The sequence below is a fragment of the Tiliqua scincoides genome, chromosome 4 (genome assembly GCF_035046505.1).
Source record: "Tiliqua scincoides isolate rTilSci1 chromosome 4, rTilSci1.hap2, whole genome shotgun sequence".
NCBI classification, from domain to species: domain Eukaryota; kingdom Metazoa; phylum Chordata; class Lepidosauria; order Squamata; family Scincidae; genus Tiliqua; species Tiliqua scincoides.
In genome coordinates, this window is record NC_089824.1 from 60522617 (window position 1) to 60538398 (window position 15782).

At 43.2% G+C, this 15782-nt stretch overlaps 1 protein-coding gene across 1 annotated transcript in view; it reads right to left on the reverse strand.

Moving 5' to 3' along the window:
* Positions 1-487: 487 nt before the first annotated feature.
* Positions 488-15782, reverse strand: part of PIEZO2 (piezo type mechanosensitive ion channel component 2) — a 247613-nt gene continuing 232318 nt past the window's right edge. Inside the window, exons 49-57 of the mRNA XM_066623461.1 lie at positions 15196-15343; positions 13215-13403; positions 12978-13070; positions 11970-11972; positions 7408-7574; positions 4535-4654; positions 3434-3513; positions 1889-2057; positions 488-740 (exon numbers count right to left, since the gene is read on the reverse strand). Coding sequence (XP_066479558.1) covers positions 488-740; positions 1889-2057; positions 3434-3513; positions 4535-4654; positions 7408-7574; positions 11970-11972; positions 12978-13070; positions 13215-13403; positions 15196-15343 — 1222 coding nt within the window. The remainder of the gene's footprint in view (positions 741-1888; positions 2058-3433; positions 3514-4534; positions 4655-7407; positions 7575-11969; positions 11973-12977; positions 13071-13214; positions 13404-15195; positions 15344-15782) is intronic.

A 15782-nucleotide genomic window follows, 5' to 3' on the forward strand; every position in this document is an offset into this window, starting at 1 on the left:
TTCTAGAAATGCTTTTAATAAAGTTGCCTTCAGCATCCACTGTGACTCACTGCTTTCAATTTTCTAACAGAGCAACTCAGACCACTGTTGTCCTTTGAAAGCCAGTGATGCAAACCAGCATATTGCACAATCCAAGACTCCAGAACAAGTGAGGGTTCCATTAATTTAGCCGTGGTAGCATTCCTTTCCTCTTCAGAGTGTGAACTAAAGCCCAAGATGTATGCCTGGCCACTCAAGGATGCAGAATATTTTGTTCACTAAATTGAAAAGCAAATTTATCTGATGTTACTTACATCTGAAAATAAAAACTAGCTTTTTTCATCTTTCATTTGAAAGGCAGCATGGATTTCTAAGGACCCAAGTGGACTCTATCAACAAAAATTTCATTGCTACCCAATTACAAAAGGCTTCACTCTTCAGAGAAAGTTGTGCTTTAAAAAAAAATCAGATGAAGTCATCTTGATTTGCAATGTGAATCCAAAAAAGATCAATTTGTTTTTTCTCTAGTCCATTTGATCATAGTCTCTGGTGAGCGGTACAGGAATATTAACTTGGAATACAGGTCTTCCTCCAGTTCCAGTTCACCAGTCTCTCGCACTAAAAAGATATCAGTACACAACTTCAGAATGCGATCCACGTTGGGAAGCTCTTCAAACATGATGGAGTGGGAAATCCCACTAAAGAACTCACGGACAAATTTTCCTATTACTAGGACAACAGAAGCATATAATCCCATGATGCTGCAAAAGAAAAGGAATTTTGAAAAAAAATTACAGATATTTCAAGTGCAAGCATGAAATGGTGAATTCTGGGTACCATATTGAGAAGAAAATAGGACTTGAAAATTAAGTGTTTTAGGTCTACTGTATTTTTACTAATCAGTTAAACTTATTTAAGGTGACCCCCTCTACATCTGCATCCAAAAAGACAGGTACCTATCCTGAGGACCTTACAACATACATTCAGACAGAGGAAGACAAAGGTGGTGGGGGTAGTAAGGGAAAAAAAGAAAGGAAAAAGGAAAGGGTAATAGTAAAGAACATGTGCAGATACCATTAAACATGATTTGGTTTAATCAGCATTTGAATTTTATAGAATAGGGTGAGAATTTGATGCTGGGATGCTTGACTATGTGAGCACACCTGCTCAAATTAATGTGAGCTCCTACCTTTAGAAAGCCTCCTCCTTGATTCTGCTTCCACTCCTGTTCAAAGCTCCCCCTCTGCATAGCATGAATGGAGGAGGAAGTGGATTGCATAATGCATGGAATGTCTTTCTCACTAGAGATCTTGGGAGTCAAGTCCCAGAATTCTTGGGAGGAAAGGATGCATCTACAAGAGCCTCTGGTGCTGTTCCAGCCTCCAGTACCTCCTCTTCCAAACCAAGGGGTTTATTGGGGGGGAGGGTTGCAGTGGGAGTGGAAGAGGGGCAGCAAAGTTGCCTTTTCATTTGGAACTCTTGAAAAGCCCCTAATATTTTCAGAGAGAGCAGCAGCTTGCTCAGTCATCTCTTTTATAAATAACTGAACTCCAGTAAAAGAGGCAGACTACAAAAGGCAACTTCACAGTACAACACTGGAGACTCTCTTGAAAAGCTAACTGATGTTGAAAAATGCCTGTTTAAACTTGGTAAGTCCCTTGGTCATACTCTCCATTGGGTAATAGGTTTGACAGTGATGTCATGACAGTTGGCCATAACCAATCCAAAATCTGGAGGGCTGGGAGGGAATGCATGAGCGCGCGCTCTCTCTCTCTCTCATATATATGTCTCAGATTCAGGAAGGCAGCCTATTCTAGGTAGTAGCATGCCATAATCAGAAACAGCTATATTCTAAAGTATTTAAACATGCCATGTAACAAACCAGTGTTAGTACAAAGAGCTCACTCACCCATAGCCAGCCAAGAATCCAAGGCTAGGAGGACTAACTTTGTCGCTGAACACAAAAAGCTCCAAGCCGGCGGCTCCCTTAAATATTTTGTTCGGCTGATCTAGAACCCACCACTCGTAACTGTCACTTGTGCTCAGTGAAACAGTAATGCGTTTCTCTGCCTTGATGTCTAAAAAAAGAAAGTTTTGTCAATGTGAAAATATCTTACCAGAAAATTATCATAATCTCAGAAGAGCATAAAACCCAGCAATGGTCAACTGGGAGCAATAGGCTGATTCCCACCCCAAGGCATTTTTGTTTGTTTTGTTTTAATTTAGTAACCACCACAAGAGGGAAGTGGTTACCATATTAAAAAACACTCAAGTAAACATTTCTGCTCAGTTTCACATTTAAAAAAAAAAATTGCTGAAAGCTGTGATGCTCCATCCTTTAATGTTATCTATCTTGTTGGATATGGTATGTACAATGCCAGCCTCAATAGCTGCTAAGGAAAGCAATGAAACACCATGTGTGCTAAATCATGCTTCATCATTGATGGTGTAATTTGATGTGAGCATGTGTGTTTCAGAGCTACAAAGCCTTTAACACTAGGGAATGCAATTTAATTGCACAAAATGTATTTTATGATATATATTTGAGTGTGAGCTACTCTGAGTACATTGAACTAGAGAAGGGTGGGATATAAATTATAAATAAACTATAGTGTCTAACTATCCACAAGGAGGTCAGATTATAGTTTAATTTCCCAGATTGAAATGGTGCCTGAAGATACATAAACTGGCTATCTCTGTACAACCTATGAAGTAATCTAATAGCAGCTATGTGTGTTAATTGGCATGAGGAGGGGGAAGATAAGAGGAAGCAAGTGAGGAAGGAAAGCATTTGCCTTAAGAGACCATGGCAGCAGCCTAGCACGGAAAGCTGCTCTCCCTCTGCTCCAGATATAGAAACTGGAGCTCCAATTCCTGCTCCAGGTATAGGAACTTATGAGGGAGATAAAGACCCCCACCTTGGCCACCCCAAAGCAGCAATAGAATTCATGGGCCCAGCAGTGCTATCATATGACAAAGGCGGGGGTGGTGGTGGTGGTGGTGGTGAAGAGGACATCCTCATTCTCTTAGGCCTGGCCTTTGCTCTTGCAGAACACAGTAGGAAACTATCACATTATCCCTTTCCATCTGCCTTTCATTAAGGCCACAGGCAGCACTGGAAAAATGAGAGACTAAAGCAGGCCTACAGGAACCATCCAAACCTCTCTTCCTATCAGTATAAACCCACACCTGTTTTTTGGTCACCTCCAGCTTAGACTTTTATATAGTACCAGAGGTAGTGTTAGTGTGTATTTGTGAGTTCAATAACAGAATTGTAGAGCTGGAAAGTACCAAACCCCAGCTTAATCTGTGATCAATGTTTCAAGGCAAGAGCACCCACCAATCCACGCAGCCAATAAATCCATGCATGCTAGATCACAATGTGCCATAATCAGAGAACATGTGGAAATTTCCCAGTGGAAACAAGAAGTAGCACACTGCTGAAAATTCATACCTCGAGTTAACTGCTTTATGGGTTTTGCAACTGCATCACTAGGTGCCTTGACATAATGTGGATATAAATCATCTATATCCCTGTAAGAGAAAATTACTTAAAGGAATTACAAACATAAATTAATTTATAATTTTTGTTGAATGTGGTTATTATGGTGAAAAATGCCCTAACTAGAGTTCCCAAGTATCAATCTGGTCTCATTGTTCAGGTGGTTTTGTCATCCTGTCAACACATTGAACTTAATGGCATGTCCAATGTTTTTTTTTTCTGTCAGCCACCTTATAATTTTCTACTTAGGGAACATGTGCACAAAAAATAAATTTGAAAATCTTTATGTTTACCTATTTATACAAATAAACTGTAGACCAATTAACAATCTCTTGCTCCAACTTGTATATCTGATGCACATAAAAATTTAGTTTACAAGTACTGGAGGAACTTGGCTGCCTGAAGGAACATTCCTGCAATTCTGGGAGAATTTCTTGGGTAGGGAATCTATTTTCCTCTGCTGCCAAGGGGCACTAACCAGCTGGAGGGACAGGCTACTATCCATCCAATTGAGCTGATGGACAGCCCAAATCCTAAGGTCTGGGGCCACCGTGAGGAACAGCAGCGCCAAAATGGCCACTGTGGTATCCTTGAGAGTCCAGGCTTTAGTAGGCACAAAACCAAGGTGGACCATGTCAGGTGGAGTGGCTTGGGAGGGGGCGTAGGATTTGGTGACAGACGCTGCTGCCATTCCTCCCCCCCTCTTGGGCCCGATCAGCCCCTCCCTTCACTGACACTGCATGTCATGACATGCCCCTAGTGCAAATGTGCCTTACAGCACATTTGCAACACTTAGAGCCAGCCCATAGGTTAGTTAGGATTGCGCTGCTAGACTCCTCCATAATGCTAAATATAAGAGTAGTACTCAAAAAGGCACTTAGTACTCAGAAAGGCACTGAAAAAGGCAAGAGTTTTAGAAAAAAAATTATAGGATTTGTATTATCGTTTTTGCTCAAATCAGCAATTTAATCTTTGCTTGTAATAGAAATAAAAATATTAGCAAACATGGAAAGCATGGAACATGGAAATATTAGCAAAAAGAAAATAACTTACACATATTTAATATTGGAGTCATTCTGCATCATCTTAGCAATCTTTTGTCTTGCAGCAATTGGTAGGCTGATAGATAGTTTATCTGATGATATTTCTGATTTTGCTCCAAGGGACTGGTTTCTTTAATAAAAATGTATGGATTTTAGTTATAACATTCAATTTCTCATCAACATATAAATATAAAGTTCAGGCAAATTATTGCACTTAAATTATATTCTCCCTACACAATATGGTCTGCATTGTCATATTTCATTGAGATCTCAAACCTACAAATCTTTGTTAGCTGCAGCGGTACAAATAATAGCTTTTCAGCAACTAAAATGCTTGTTGCAGACAGAAATTCAACAGATGCACATAGCAAATCACATTACTGGGCGAAGTGGTACAACTGCACCAGGTGTTACTCCTGGATTCCTTTAGTCCTGTGCCTAATGAATAGCAATAGTTTATTAGTTAACTGAAGTGCCATATGGACAGGACAAGGGAGCAAGACTATAATGGAACAAGCTACTGCTAGGTTTTCAGTTTTTTTTAGTACACAAGGAGTATCCTCCAGGTTCAGAAGCAATATGGATCTCTGAAAATCAGTTGCTGAAAAGCAGCTGTGAGAGCATACAGGTATAACCTAATTATCCAAGGATTTTTTAGCTGTGGTTTTATCTCAATGTGATGAGGAGGGCCCCTGCAAATCAAAGGGAAAAAGTCATTTAACAATAGCCTCATTAATGTGAGAGAGGGCAGCTGGCTGACAATTCATCAATCATTCTCTCTCCAGGCACTTAGAACAGTTTCACTGCAAGGCAAGTGACCCCTCCCTTCGCCCTGAGCACATGAAAGAAAGATAATCACTTTGCATTCCTCCCTTTCCTTGCATTCCCTCCCTGGGTGAAGGGAGGGGTCACTGGCTCTGGAGTGAAGCCTTTCTAAGTGCCTGGAGAGAGACTGATTGATGGATTGTCTGCCTAATGAGTCTGTCTTACATCACAATGGTCAGCAAGGCTATTTTAAAATCACCTAGCATAGGGACAATTTTTTTTAAATGGATTTGCTTTAATGCAATTTTGCCATCCATGTGAGTTCTGGGAACAGAATTCTCCCAAATAAGGAGACTCAATCTGTATTGCCTTTCTGCTAATGTCATGCTAATAGGCTTTCCAGGGCATCAATTTGGCCACTGTGGGAAACAACATGCTGAACTAGATAGGACTGTTCATGGCCCCCTCAAATCAGTGGATGCCCCCTGTTGCAACCTATAGGTGCACTCAGTTTAGAGTAATAAACATGCCGTGGGTTAATACAAGGCTGCATAAGATACAAAAACTGAGATATACTGAGAAGGCTGCATTTGTCACTTGCATAGGCAGTCAGGACTGCCTTAGGCTTGAGAGAACTCTCAGCATGTGAGCACTGTAAGCCCTCTCCTCCAGGGAGAAGGTATCTATTTTAGTGTTGGGAAGCTGCTATGTTGGAAATGATGGCTCTGGAATAAGCTCATTTATGAGATAACAACCAAGTGACTTATTGTAATGTGTTCTTGAACTTCCTCATCTACAAATGAGCTTTTTCCAAAGGCCCCTGCTTCATAACATGGACCTCTGGAGCAACCCAGTTAGCTGAGAGAGTTGTGCTGTTGCACAACCTTTCTGTGCAACCTTCATCTACGAATGGGAATGTCTCCCTTGATGACACAGGGGCTTCTGGTGAGGGATGTTCCCATTTGGAAATGAAGGGTGCCAGAAGAAGGCCTCAGCAGCACAGTTGTTTTAGCTAAGAGAGTTGTGCTGTTGCTGCTGCAAAGATGAGCACTGGGCAGAGCTTCAGGAGTTGGCCAGAGCCCTTCCGAGTATTTTGGACACCCAGTGACAGTCCTTCTTGACTGAATCCTGATGAACCTGTCATCAGTCCTGTTGCTAAGGTCAATTTCAAACTGCCTTCTGTACTGAAGTTTTTAAGAAGCTTGGGGCACAATCTTAACCCACTTTCCAGCACTGACATAAGGGCAATGCAGCTCCAAGGTAAGGGAACAAACATTCCCTTACTTTGAGGAGGCCTCCGTGATTGCCACCCAACTGCAGGATGCAGCACATATCCCATTGGCACCACTATGCCAGTGCTGGAAAGTGAATTAGGATTTGGGCCTTGGTAATCTTCTGAAAGAACAAAAAGAAAATATATTGTAAAGGGTGGGGTAGAGAAAGAAAGTGGAGTTTGTTAGTTGCTCCTGGAATGTATCATGCTGATCACATGGGTTGTACTTAGAGAGAACTGATTGAATTACTTTTTATAATTACCCATAATTACATTTTTTGGATGGAGTCTTAGACCAAAAGTAAGCATCTTGTGTCCTACAGTGGCATCAATCTGGTAACTCTGGGAAGCTCACAAGCAGGGCATGAAGGAGGACATGGCGATGTGATGATGTCATGGCACCATCGCCAATGGCTGCCCGAGTGCCCCAATTTTGAGCCAATCTGCACCAAGGGAGAGTGGGAAGGCCCATGGAAGGCTGGCGAAGCAACAAGTGCATGATGCTGTGCTTGCCTACTGACTGCAGGGACCAGCTGACTCTTGGACCACCTCCTGTGCTCCCGTGGACCACCTGTGGTCTGAAGACTACAGGTTGGGAACTGCTGCTTTAAAGAGACTGCTTCACACATCCCAAAGTTTGAGCACCCAACAGAATTTCTCAAATATTGTCACCAGCTGCTTAGGGTACAGACATTTAAATATATATATAAATAAAGCTTTAAAGGAAGCAGAACCTTGTCTTGTACAAGATCTTAAAGAAACTCAGGATAAAAGAGGTGCAGCAATGCCACACACTCTCAGGACAAATAAGGAAAAACCCTACATGCTGTTGGTGAAGTCAATACCTGTGAATACTCCATGAAACAAATACAAAAAAGTCACCACTGCCTGTGAGCTCCTTAATCATTTGGTCTCTGCTGGGAGGACTGATGGTCCACAAGGAATTTGAACTCCCTTCTAGCTGTGCAACTGTTATATCTTCCATCCCATAGTTGTCTAGAAACTGCAAACTCTATAAAGGTAAAAGGAGGACAATTAAGTTTTTATTTCCTTACTGTGAAGCTTTTACCAGTAGGAGTACATACAGGGTTGCCATACTGCAGGACCATATATGCTGACAGCACAATTTGCATATAATGCAAAATGTTTGCTCATTATGTGAATCAAGTGGAGGATTAACCGTCAATTCATTTGCATAGACTAATATCCCTCATAATATGTCCTTCCTTACTCATAGTAAGAAGAATGTCGTGAGAATCCATGTCGTGAGAATGGATGATGGCCGGATCCCAAAGGATCTCCTCTATGGAGAACTTGTGCAAGGAAAGCGCCCTATAGGTAGACCACAGCTGCGATACAAGGACATCTGCAAGAGGGATCTGAAGGCCTTAGGGATGGACCTCAACAAGTGGGAAACCCTGGCCTCTGAGCGGCCCGCTTGGAGGCAGGCTGTGCAGCATGGCCTTTCCCAGTTTGAAGAGACACTTTGCCAACAGTCTGAGGCTAAGAGGCAAAGAAGGAAGGCCCATAGCCAGGGAGACAGACCAGGGACAGACTGCACTTGCTCCCGGTGTGGAAGGGATTGTCACTCCCGGATTGGCCTTTTCAGCCACACTAGACGCTGTGCCAGAACCACCTTTCAGAGCGCGATACCATAGTCTTTCGAGACTGAAGGTTGCCAATACAATACTCATAGTAAACAATATAATAGGAAAGTTTGATAAATTTAAAAAGATATTGTTCATCTCACCTTTTCTTCTTGTAAAAGTAGCTCACAATCAATTAAGATCTTCAATCTACAAACACTATTACAACAAAATCCAATACAGTAGACAGAGAGAGCAACCCCCCCCCCAATCCAGATTTAAGGCTAACTTAAAAAGAAAAGACTTACAGCCTAATCCTGAGCTGCCTAGTGTGTGGGGCTGCAGTGGTGCCAAAAATGGCTGCCGCTGCATCCTGTGTGCTCCAGCCAGCTGCCGGCGGCTCCTCGGTAGAAGGGGACTTTCATCCCCTTTCCCTGGGTAAAGCGAGTAGCCCTGCAATGGGCCATCCAGCGATAGCCTAGTGCTGGCCAGCGCTGGGTTACCACCAGCAATCGCCCAGCACTTGGGCCAGCAAATGTGCCTTATGGCATGTTTGCGACCGTGCACACCAGTGGTAAGCTGGCACGCACTGTTCAGGATTGGGTTCTTAATTCCCTAATGGGAAGCAAGTACAGTGTGGGCAAGGCAGAACTTGTGGGTCAGGGAGTCCCACAACCTGGGTGCTGTCACGAAGAAGGTCATGTAGGAGGGTCTCTCCAGATCCCTGGACAGACTCATATTGAGGGAGACACTTCTTTACTTCCGGCCTCAGCTGTTCAGGGTTTTAATAACTAGCAGTTTGAGTGGAGCCTGGAAACATATTTGCAGCCACTGCAGCTGGGATAAATAGTGTAGAGGTGGAGGTATTTAAGAGGTTTCTACCCCACCTTTCTACCTCTGTGGGGGCCACCAAGGTGGCTAACGGCAGATGTTAGAAACAGTACAAGCAAACTAAAATCAACATATAAAACAATATAATATAGTGACGACAACATAAAAATCATAAAATTCTCCTCACAGGGCTGTTGGTGTTTTTATGATCACTAAGGGTGGAGGGGCACAGAGGATCAGCTCCATTCAGCAGGAATGTTCCAGTATTATGCACTAACTATAGATTCCAGACACTTTTCAGGAGAAGACTCATGTGGCATAGGCTGCAACATTCAGTATCAAGGTGATTGAACTAGAACACGCGTAACTGTGGGCAGATCTGCCATCTCAAGGAATGGACACAGTTGGTGCAACAGGCTAAACGGGGTAAAGGTACTCTTCAACATACATACGTGGCAGCTGAACAATGCAGATACAATGCTGGGTGCAGTACCCCAGAAATTAAGTTTTCATTTCAGTGGGAATGCAACCCCATCCAACACAGGTCGATACATCTATTCCCTGATCAAGAGTATTTCTGTTCTTGCCTGGGGTTAATCTTTAGTTTATTAGTCCTTATTCATACCCTCATCACCTTAGCACTTTTACAGTTTTGCTGGAACTAGATGGAAAGGAAGAGTCACCTGCATATTGATGACATTGAACTCCAAATTTTTGGATGATTTATTCCCAGCAGTTTTATGTAGTTGTAGAATTATGTAGAATTGCATGGGGGACAAAACTGACTCCCAGCACTAGATTGGCACCTATTTCCTAGGAAGGATTAGAACTGCTGCAATATACTGCCCCTGATCCCCATCCTGGAGATGCGTTTCAGAATACCTATGGTATTGAAGTCACTGAGCACACCAGCAGAACCAACAGGAATGCACCCCCTAGTGTAGATCATCAACTACAGTGGTCAAACCTGCTTCTGTGCCATAAAAAAAGGCCTGAAGCTTTTTTATGGAAAAAGATCCAAATATTTGGGTATCATCTTGCTATCACTAGAACTGGGTTGCAACTATGCACTTGAGCATTTTCCCAGATGGAAAATTTGAGACAGACTGGAGATAATCTAATAATATGGGGCACAATGAAACTTTTTTTTCAGAAGCCCCTTCACTGCTGCTTCCTTTAGTCATGGCGAGGAATTTATAACAGCTCCCAACCACTCATCCAACTCCACCCTCACTGCCTTAATGTACGTGTAATTAGCTGCACACTTCCAAAGATCCTCCCAACACTTTTAGGTCTTACCAACAGGTATTAATTAAAAAAAAACAAAAAACCAACAGGCAGGTGCTGCGGTCACCTTTGCTGGCGCTACACTCAAAATGGAGTCAAAGTCAACCAGATTCGAGCTATTTTATCCACCAAGTGTTTCACAAACTGAACACAGTGGGCAATTGAGGGATCTTCCACCTCACCTTAAGGCCTAGCATACAACAGCCCTGACCCACTCAAAAAACCTGTATGACTGTATGTATGCAATGGTGGTAGTAAAGTAAGATTTTTTTTGCCATCATCACTACTATAGATGAGCCACATTTAGTCAGATTCGCATCAAGCCTTCCTCCACTGCCATTCTGTCTTCTTTCCTGTCTCTTTGTTTCCAGCTCCTTGGAAAACCAAACAGCAACATGAACACTGCATCAGGGAAGAGGATACTCAGGAGCAATTGTTACTTTGGTCACCATTCAACTTTTGAAGAGACCTCTGGGAGGCGCAGAAAAAAAACCCTGAGCAACTGTCTCCTGAATCCAAGCTGGCACTCTGAATTCAAAATATCACTCTTTGCAAGAGGGCAGGAGGGATTGCAGTCTCTGGCTGCTTGCTCCCATTACTCCGGGGGCTTGGGGGCCAACCAGGGGGGTAAGCAGGAGAGGCTGGGGGTTGGGGAGGCAGTGGAGTTTATTTTTCAATAAAAAAATACTGGTATGACATACAGGGGCATCATTTTTAAATTTGTCCCAGGCTCCAAGGTGGCTCATTATCTTTGGCAATTCATTATTCACTGTATAGCTCAGGGGTGCTCAAAGTTTTTGGCAGGAGGGCCACAGCATCTTTCTGACACTGTGTTGGGGGCTGGGGAAAAAAAGAATTAATTTACATTTCAAATTTGAATAAATTTACATAAATGAATATATTAGAGATTATAATATATAATCATAAATCATTAGGAAAATGAATTCAATCCAGTTTATGATTCCATTCACCCTAATAAGGGGGGGATCTTCATGCCAGTTTATGATCCCATTCACACACACACAAATGAAGGCGGGATCTTCCACACTTTCACACACATACACCCGCCTGCTCACCTGCCCTCCCTCCTTTGCTTGGGCTGCCTGCCTGCTCGCCCAGCTGCATGCCTACCTGCCTGCCCACCTAACCGCCCTCCCTTGCTAGCTAGGGCGGCATGTGCTGCTGCTGCTGCTGCCTGCCTGGCCAGCCAGCCAGCCAACCAGCCCTCCCTCACTCGGAGACATGTGCTGCGGGCTGGGCTCCCTCCCCTCTTTCGCACTCCCCTGGCTCAGGTTGCAGGAGGGGAGGGGAGGGGAGGCAAGCCCAGCCCAGCCCAGCCCATGGGCAAGGCAGGGAGAGACCTCTCCGCCAAAGGGGATCTCTCTCTCTTCTGCAGTCCCCTGGCTCAGGTTGTAGGAGGGGAGGGGAAGGGAGCGGAGCCCAGTGGAGCGGAGCCCAGCCCAGCCTATGGGCAAGGCAGGAAGAGACCAGCTGGCAAGCGCAGGGTCTTTTATAGTGGGAAGTAACTTGAGACCTGCAAGTCTCACCTTCCCACTATAAAAGGCCCTGCGCACGCGCTGGGCTTGTCTTTCCTTTGCTGCCACTGAGCTCAGCGGCAGTGAGGGAAAGTAAGGCGTGGAGCTCGTGCGGCAGGCCACCATGGGCTGGGGTGAGGGCCAAGTGCCCACTGGAGATGGGGAGACCCCCTGGGGGCCGGATGGGGACCTGTAGTGGGCTGCAAGTGGCCCGCGGGCCGGAGTTTGGGCACTCCGGTATAGCTTGAGCACATAGTCTTGGTTCTTTGATTCTTCTCACTCCTTTGCTGTCCATTTTCAGACCTCAGCAGTCTTGCTTCCTAAAACTGCCTTTTCTCCCTAGCTGCCCCAGAGCATGGAACTGTCTCCCACAATGCCTCTGTGATGCTAGCTGCTTTAAATCTCCCAGCAGAACCTATCTTTTTGTGAAGCATTTGGCACAATGCCCTTGCCATACTTAGGTTTTGGCCCAATCCTATTGTGACCGTGAACTGCTGGAACTAGCATCCTGGCAGTGCAAGGCACTTTACAGTGGCACAAAAGCTAGGGCACTGCTGCAAATGGTGAGAGGTGCAGCATGCATTGCAGTGGCTCTGGGAAGTAGAGGTAGCAGTAGGTTGGGGGTGGGGTCTGGGATGGGGAGGTTTAGGGGTGCTCTGGGGCATATCAGGGCATGGGAGTGGGCCAGAGAGAGATGTACATCAAATCCTATTGCCCCTCCCCCTTTCTCTCCTCAAATGTATGCCAGCTACATAGGTGTCATGGGTCCAAAGAATTAAAAATACCTACCTCTGGCAGGCCTCCTGATCGTCCTCCCCCCCCCCAATTAGACGCAGGGTGCATTCCGTCAATGCAGCTGCATTGGTGTCAATTGTGGGAGATGGGATTGGGAAGTTAGTTACCGTGTAGTAAGTGCACATGAAACATAACTGCATATGCTTTTCCAATCCTTCCTGGCATTCACTTTTCTCTCCTTCCTCTACTTGGCTCTTTTAGGTTGTTGATCTGCCTATTTTTTCACTCTATGTAAAGCACTTTGCACATATATGGCATCATATTATTATCATCATTATTACTAATAATGACAGTTTTGAATTATTATAAACCTTCACCTTTTATTATCAATATAACAATTGCTAAAAGCACATCAGACATTTAAAATGAAGAGTTACTTACTGAATCATCTTTGAAGTTCCTTTTGAATTCACTGTAATTCTGAGCCACAATATCTTTTAGTTTATTTTGCTGGGCACTCATTTTAAAAATAGGCTGAAAAACAATAATACAAGTATATGTATTTCACTTTACTAAGTTCTGTTCCTTTTTCAAAACAAACAAAAAACATTCATTTTACCAAATCCAAGGCCCAAATATAGAAATTGAAAAGTGACATTTCAGTGTATTGACTTGTACCTGATAACCTCCTAAGGTAATTGTGATAGATACATCCAGAGGCTTATTTGTGACTCCTGCAACAGATTTGATCAGAGACATAAAGAGCAGTGGGAACCACACTATACAGATCAGCAAGACGACAATCATGCCACCCATTCCATATTTCACAACCTTCTTTTTCTTCTGGCCCCGTGGCTGGGGATATCTCTGTAATAAGCAAACATTGAAATAAAATAATGGTGATTTCCTCAAATTCAAGTTTCTTTATTCAAGCTGGTTTCTCATTCAAGCTGCATTATTTGAATATGATAGCATATTAACCATTCTATCAATTCATCTTTATTTTGTTTGTTTACTAGTTATAGCTTTCTTGCATTTCTTTCTGATTCATTACAAACAGTTACTACAGGTTCATTACAATGCATATGTTTTGTTGCAATAATGTCTCCAATCCTACTTCCAATCCAAGTTTACATTTTAATAGATACAAAAGGTTCCCAATTTACAGACATTCAAGTTAAGAATGTTTGACTTATGAGGGGTTGGTCAGGGATGTGAAGCAGGCACAAGTGTGAAGACATTGACAAAACAAAGAACAGAATCTGCATGGAGACAACCCAAGCAGCTCAATAACTTTGAAAACAGCGACCCCTTACTATGACAGTGGAACAAAAATACAACAGCTCAATAACATTGGATAAAATTGAAAGTCTGGGGATTCCTGAGGGATGAAGGAAGCAGTCAGCATGGCCAAGGCTGATTGGGCTTTCAGCACAATCTTACGCCCATGTGCTTGGAAGTCCCAAGAAGTGGCCAGTGAGTCCCATGCATTTGGGTCAGCCCTGAGCACTCTGGCAGAGAAAACAAACAGCATGTGAATCTTGATGTCATTGGCAAAAGCAGGAAATTACTGCCCTTAGTAGGGCAAACTTCCACCCTGTTCAACTGACAAGTGCTGCTGGGATTCAGGTGAGGCAGGAAGTCTGCCAAAGAATGATTGGCAGCAACGGAGGAAGGACTAGCACAACTTTTGCCAGAGGAGAGCTCTGGATTGCAGTAAATGTACGCTCACAAATCTCATGTGAGTGGAAACTCATGGATGTGAACCATGGATGTGTTTTCCCATAGAATAGCTGCATGTTTGTTTTGGGCCATAGACAAACTCTATTTTTACTTTATTTTCAATTTTGTCTCTTGATCTCAAGCGCAGAATATGATTTTTTTTCCTTGTTACTTTTTCTTCCCCAATAAGTACTTTCCTTTGATTTAAACTCACATGCCAGTGCTTTAACTCACAACAGTGTGCCTTCTGTCTCTGAAGCTACCCAGAGAAGGCCTGAGTGTGAGAATGATTGTATGGGGATGTGTGGTTTAGAGAGGAGAGAAGCAGAGCAAGTTGGGGGTCAAGATGCTCCCTGTCCTTCTCCCTTTTCAGGTAACTCAATGTGAGGGCTGATGGTTGTCAGAAAGACCCCCAGCTAGGTGAAGGTGTAGAAATGTGACTATAACCATGCATTTTCTGGAACACACCTCACATACACAGCCAGGGCATGAGTGTATGGTTTTGACGTGACGTGGTGGGGAGAACCACCAGATTTCAAACCGGGAAATGTGGCCCTTTTCAGAGTTATCCTGGAGACTCCAAAGTAACTCAGGTCCTGAGTTGTTTTTTCAAAATTACTGTTACTTTTACTTTTTCAGTTTTTGCTTGACTCAAACAGTCCCTTGATTATCTATGCACAGTTAAATGTTTATCTGTATGCAGTATAATTATCTGCGAGTGTAGTTGAAAAAAATTTAGTTGAGCACAAAAGTTTGAAATGCTATCAATAATACAGGGGTAGATTAAAATTTTTTTGTACAGAGATGTACTCCCTTTTCAGGAATATGCATTTTTAATAGATATATAATATATATCTTACATTTGAAAATATATATCTGTCCCATCATTATATAGATGCAAAGAAAAAAATGCTTAAGCAACAAATAGCTTTCTTACTTTTTCAGACTCTCGCCAGCACTTTAGGATGAATATATGAGCATAGATATCTTCAACACAGATCCAGCTAGAAAGACTCAATGTGGTATCTGTCCAAACCCAGTCCATTACTGCCCTCAACTCAGTTAGAAATGGTACCAGGCGAAATCTAAATGGAGAGATCACCACAGGTAAATAAATCAGTTTTACTTTGAAGTGTACAGTTGTATCTAACACAATATTTCAGACTATTTAAAGGTAGACTTTTTGGATGGATTTTAAGAACACTAAAGAATTTGTACTCTATTGAAGCTCTTTTTCTCTTTTAAATAGTATGGGGAGGGGGGACGCAACTGCAATCAGAAGGCAGCAAGGAGGCCTTTTAAAGCCTCCTATTCCCCTACTACTGTATGATTTACAGCCCAATCCTACTTACCTTTAGTGCCAGTGGAATGCATGTTCTGCTGGTGCTGGCTACTGTAATAGTGCCGTAAAAGAGCTTTGTGGCAATGCTGGAGCCTTCCTGTGTGTGCTGGTGAAGCAACAGAGGCTTGCTGGAGCAGGTAAGCCTGGCACAAGGAGTGGAAAGTGTCGGAGGAGCATAGGGA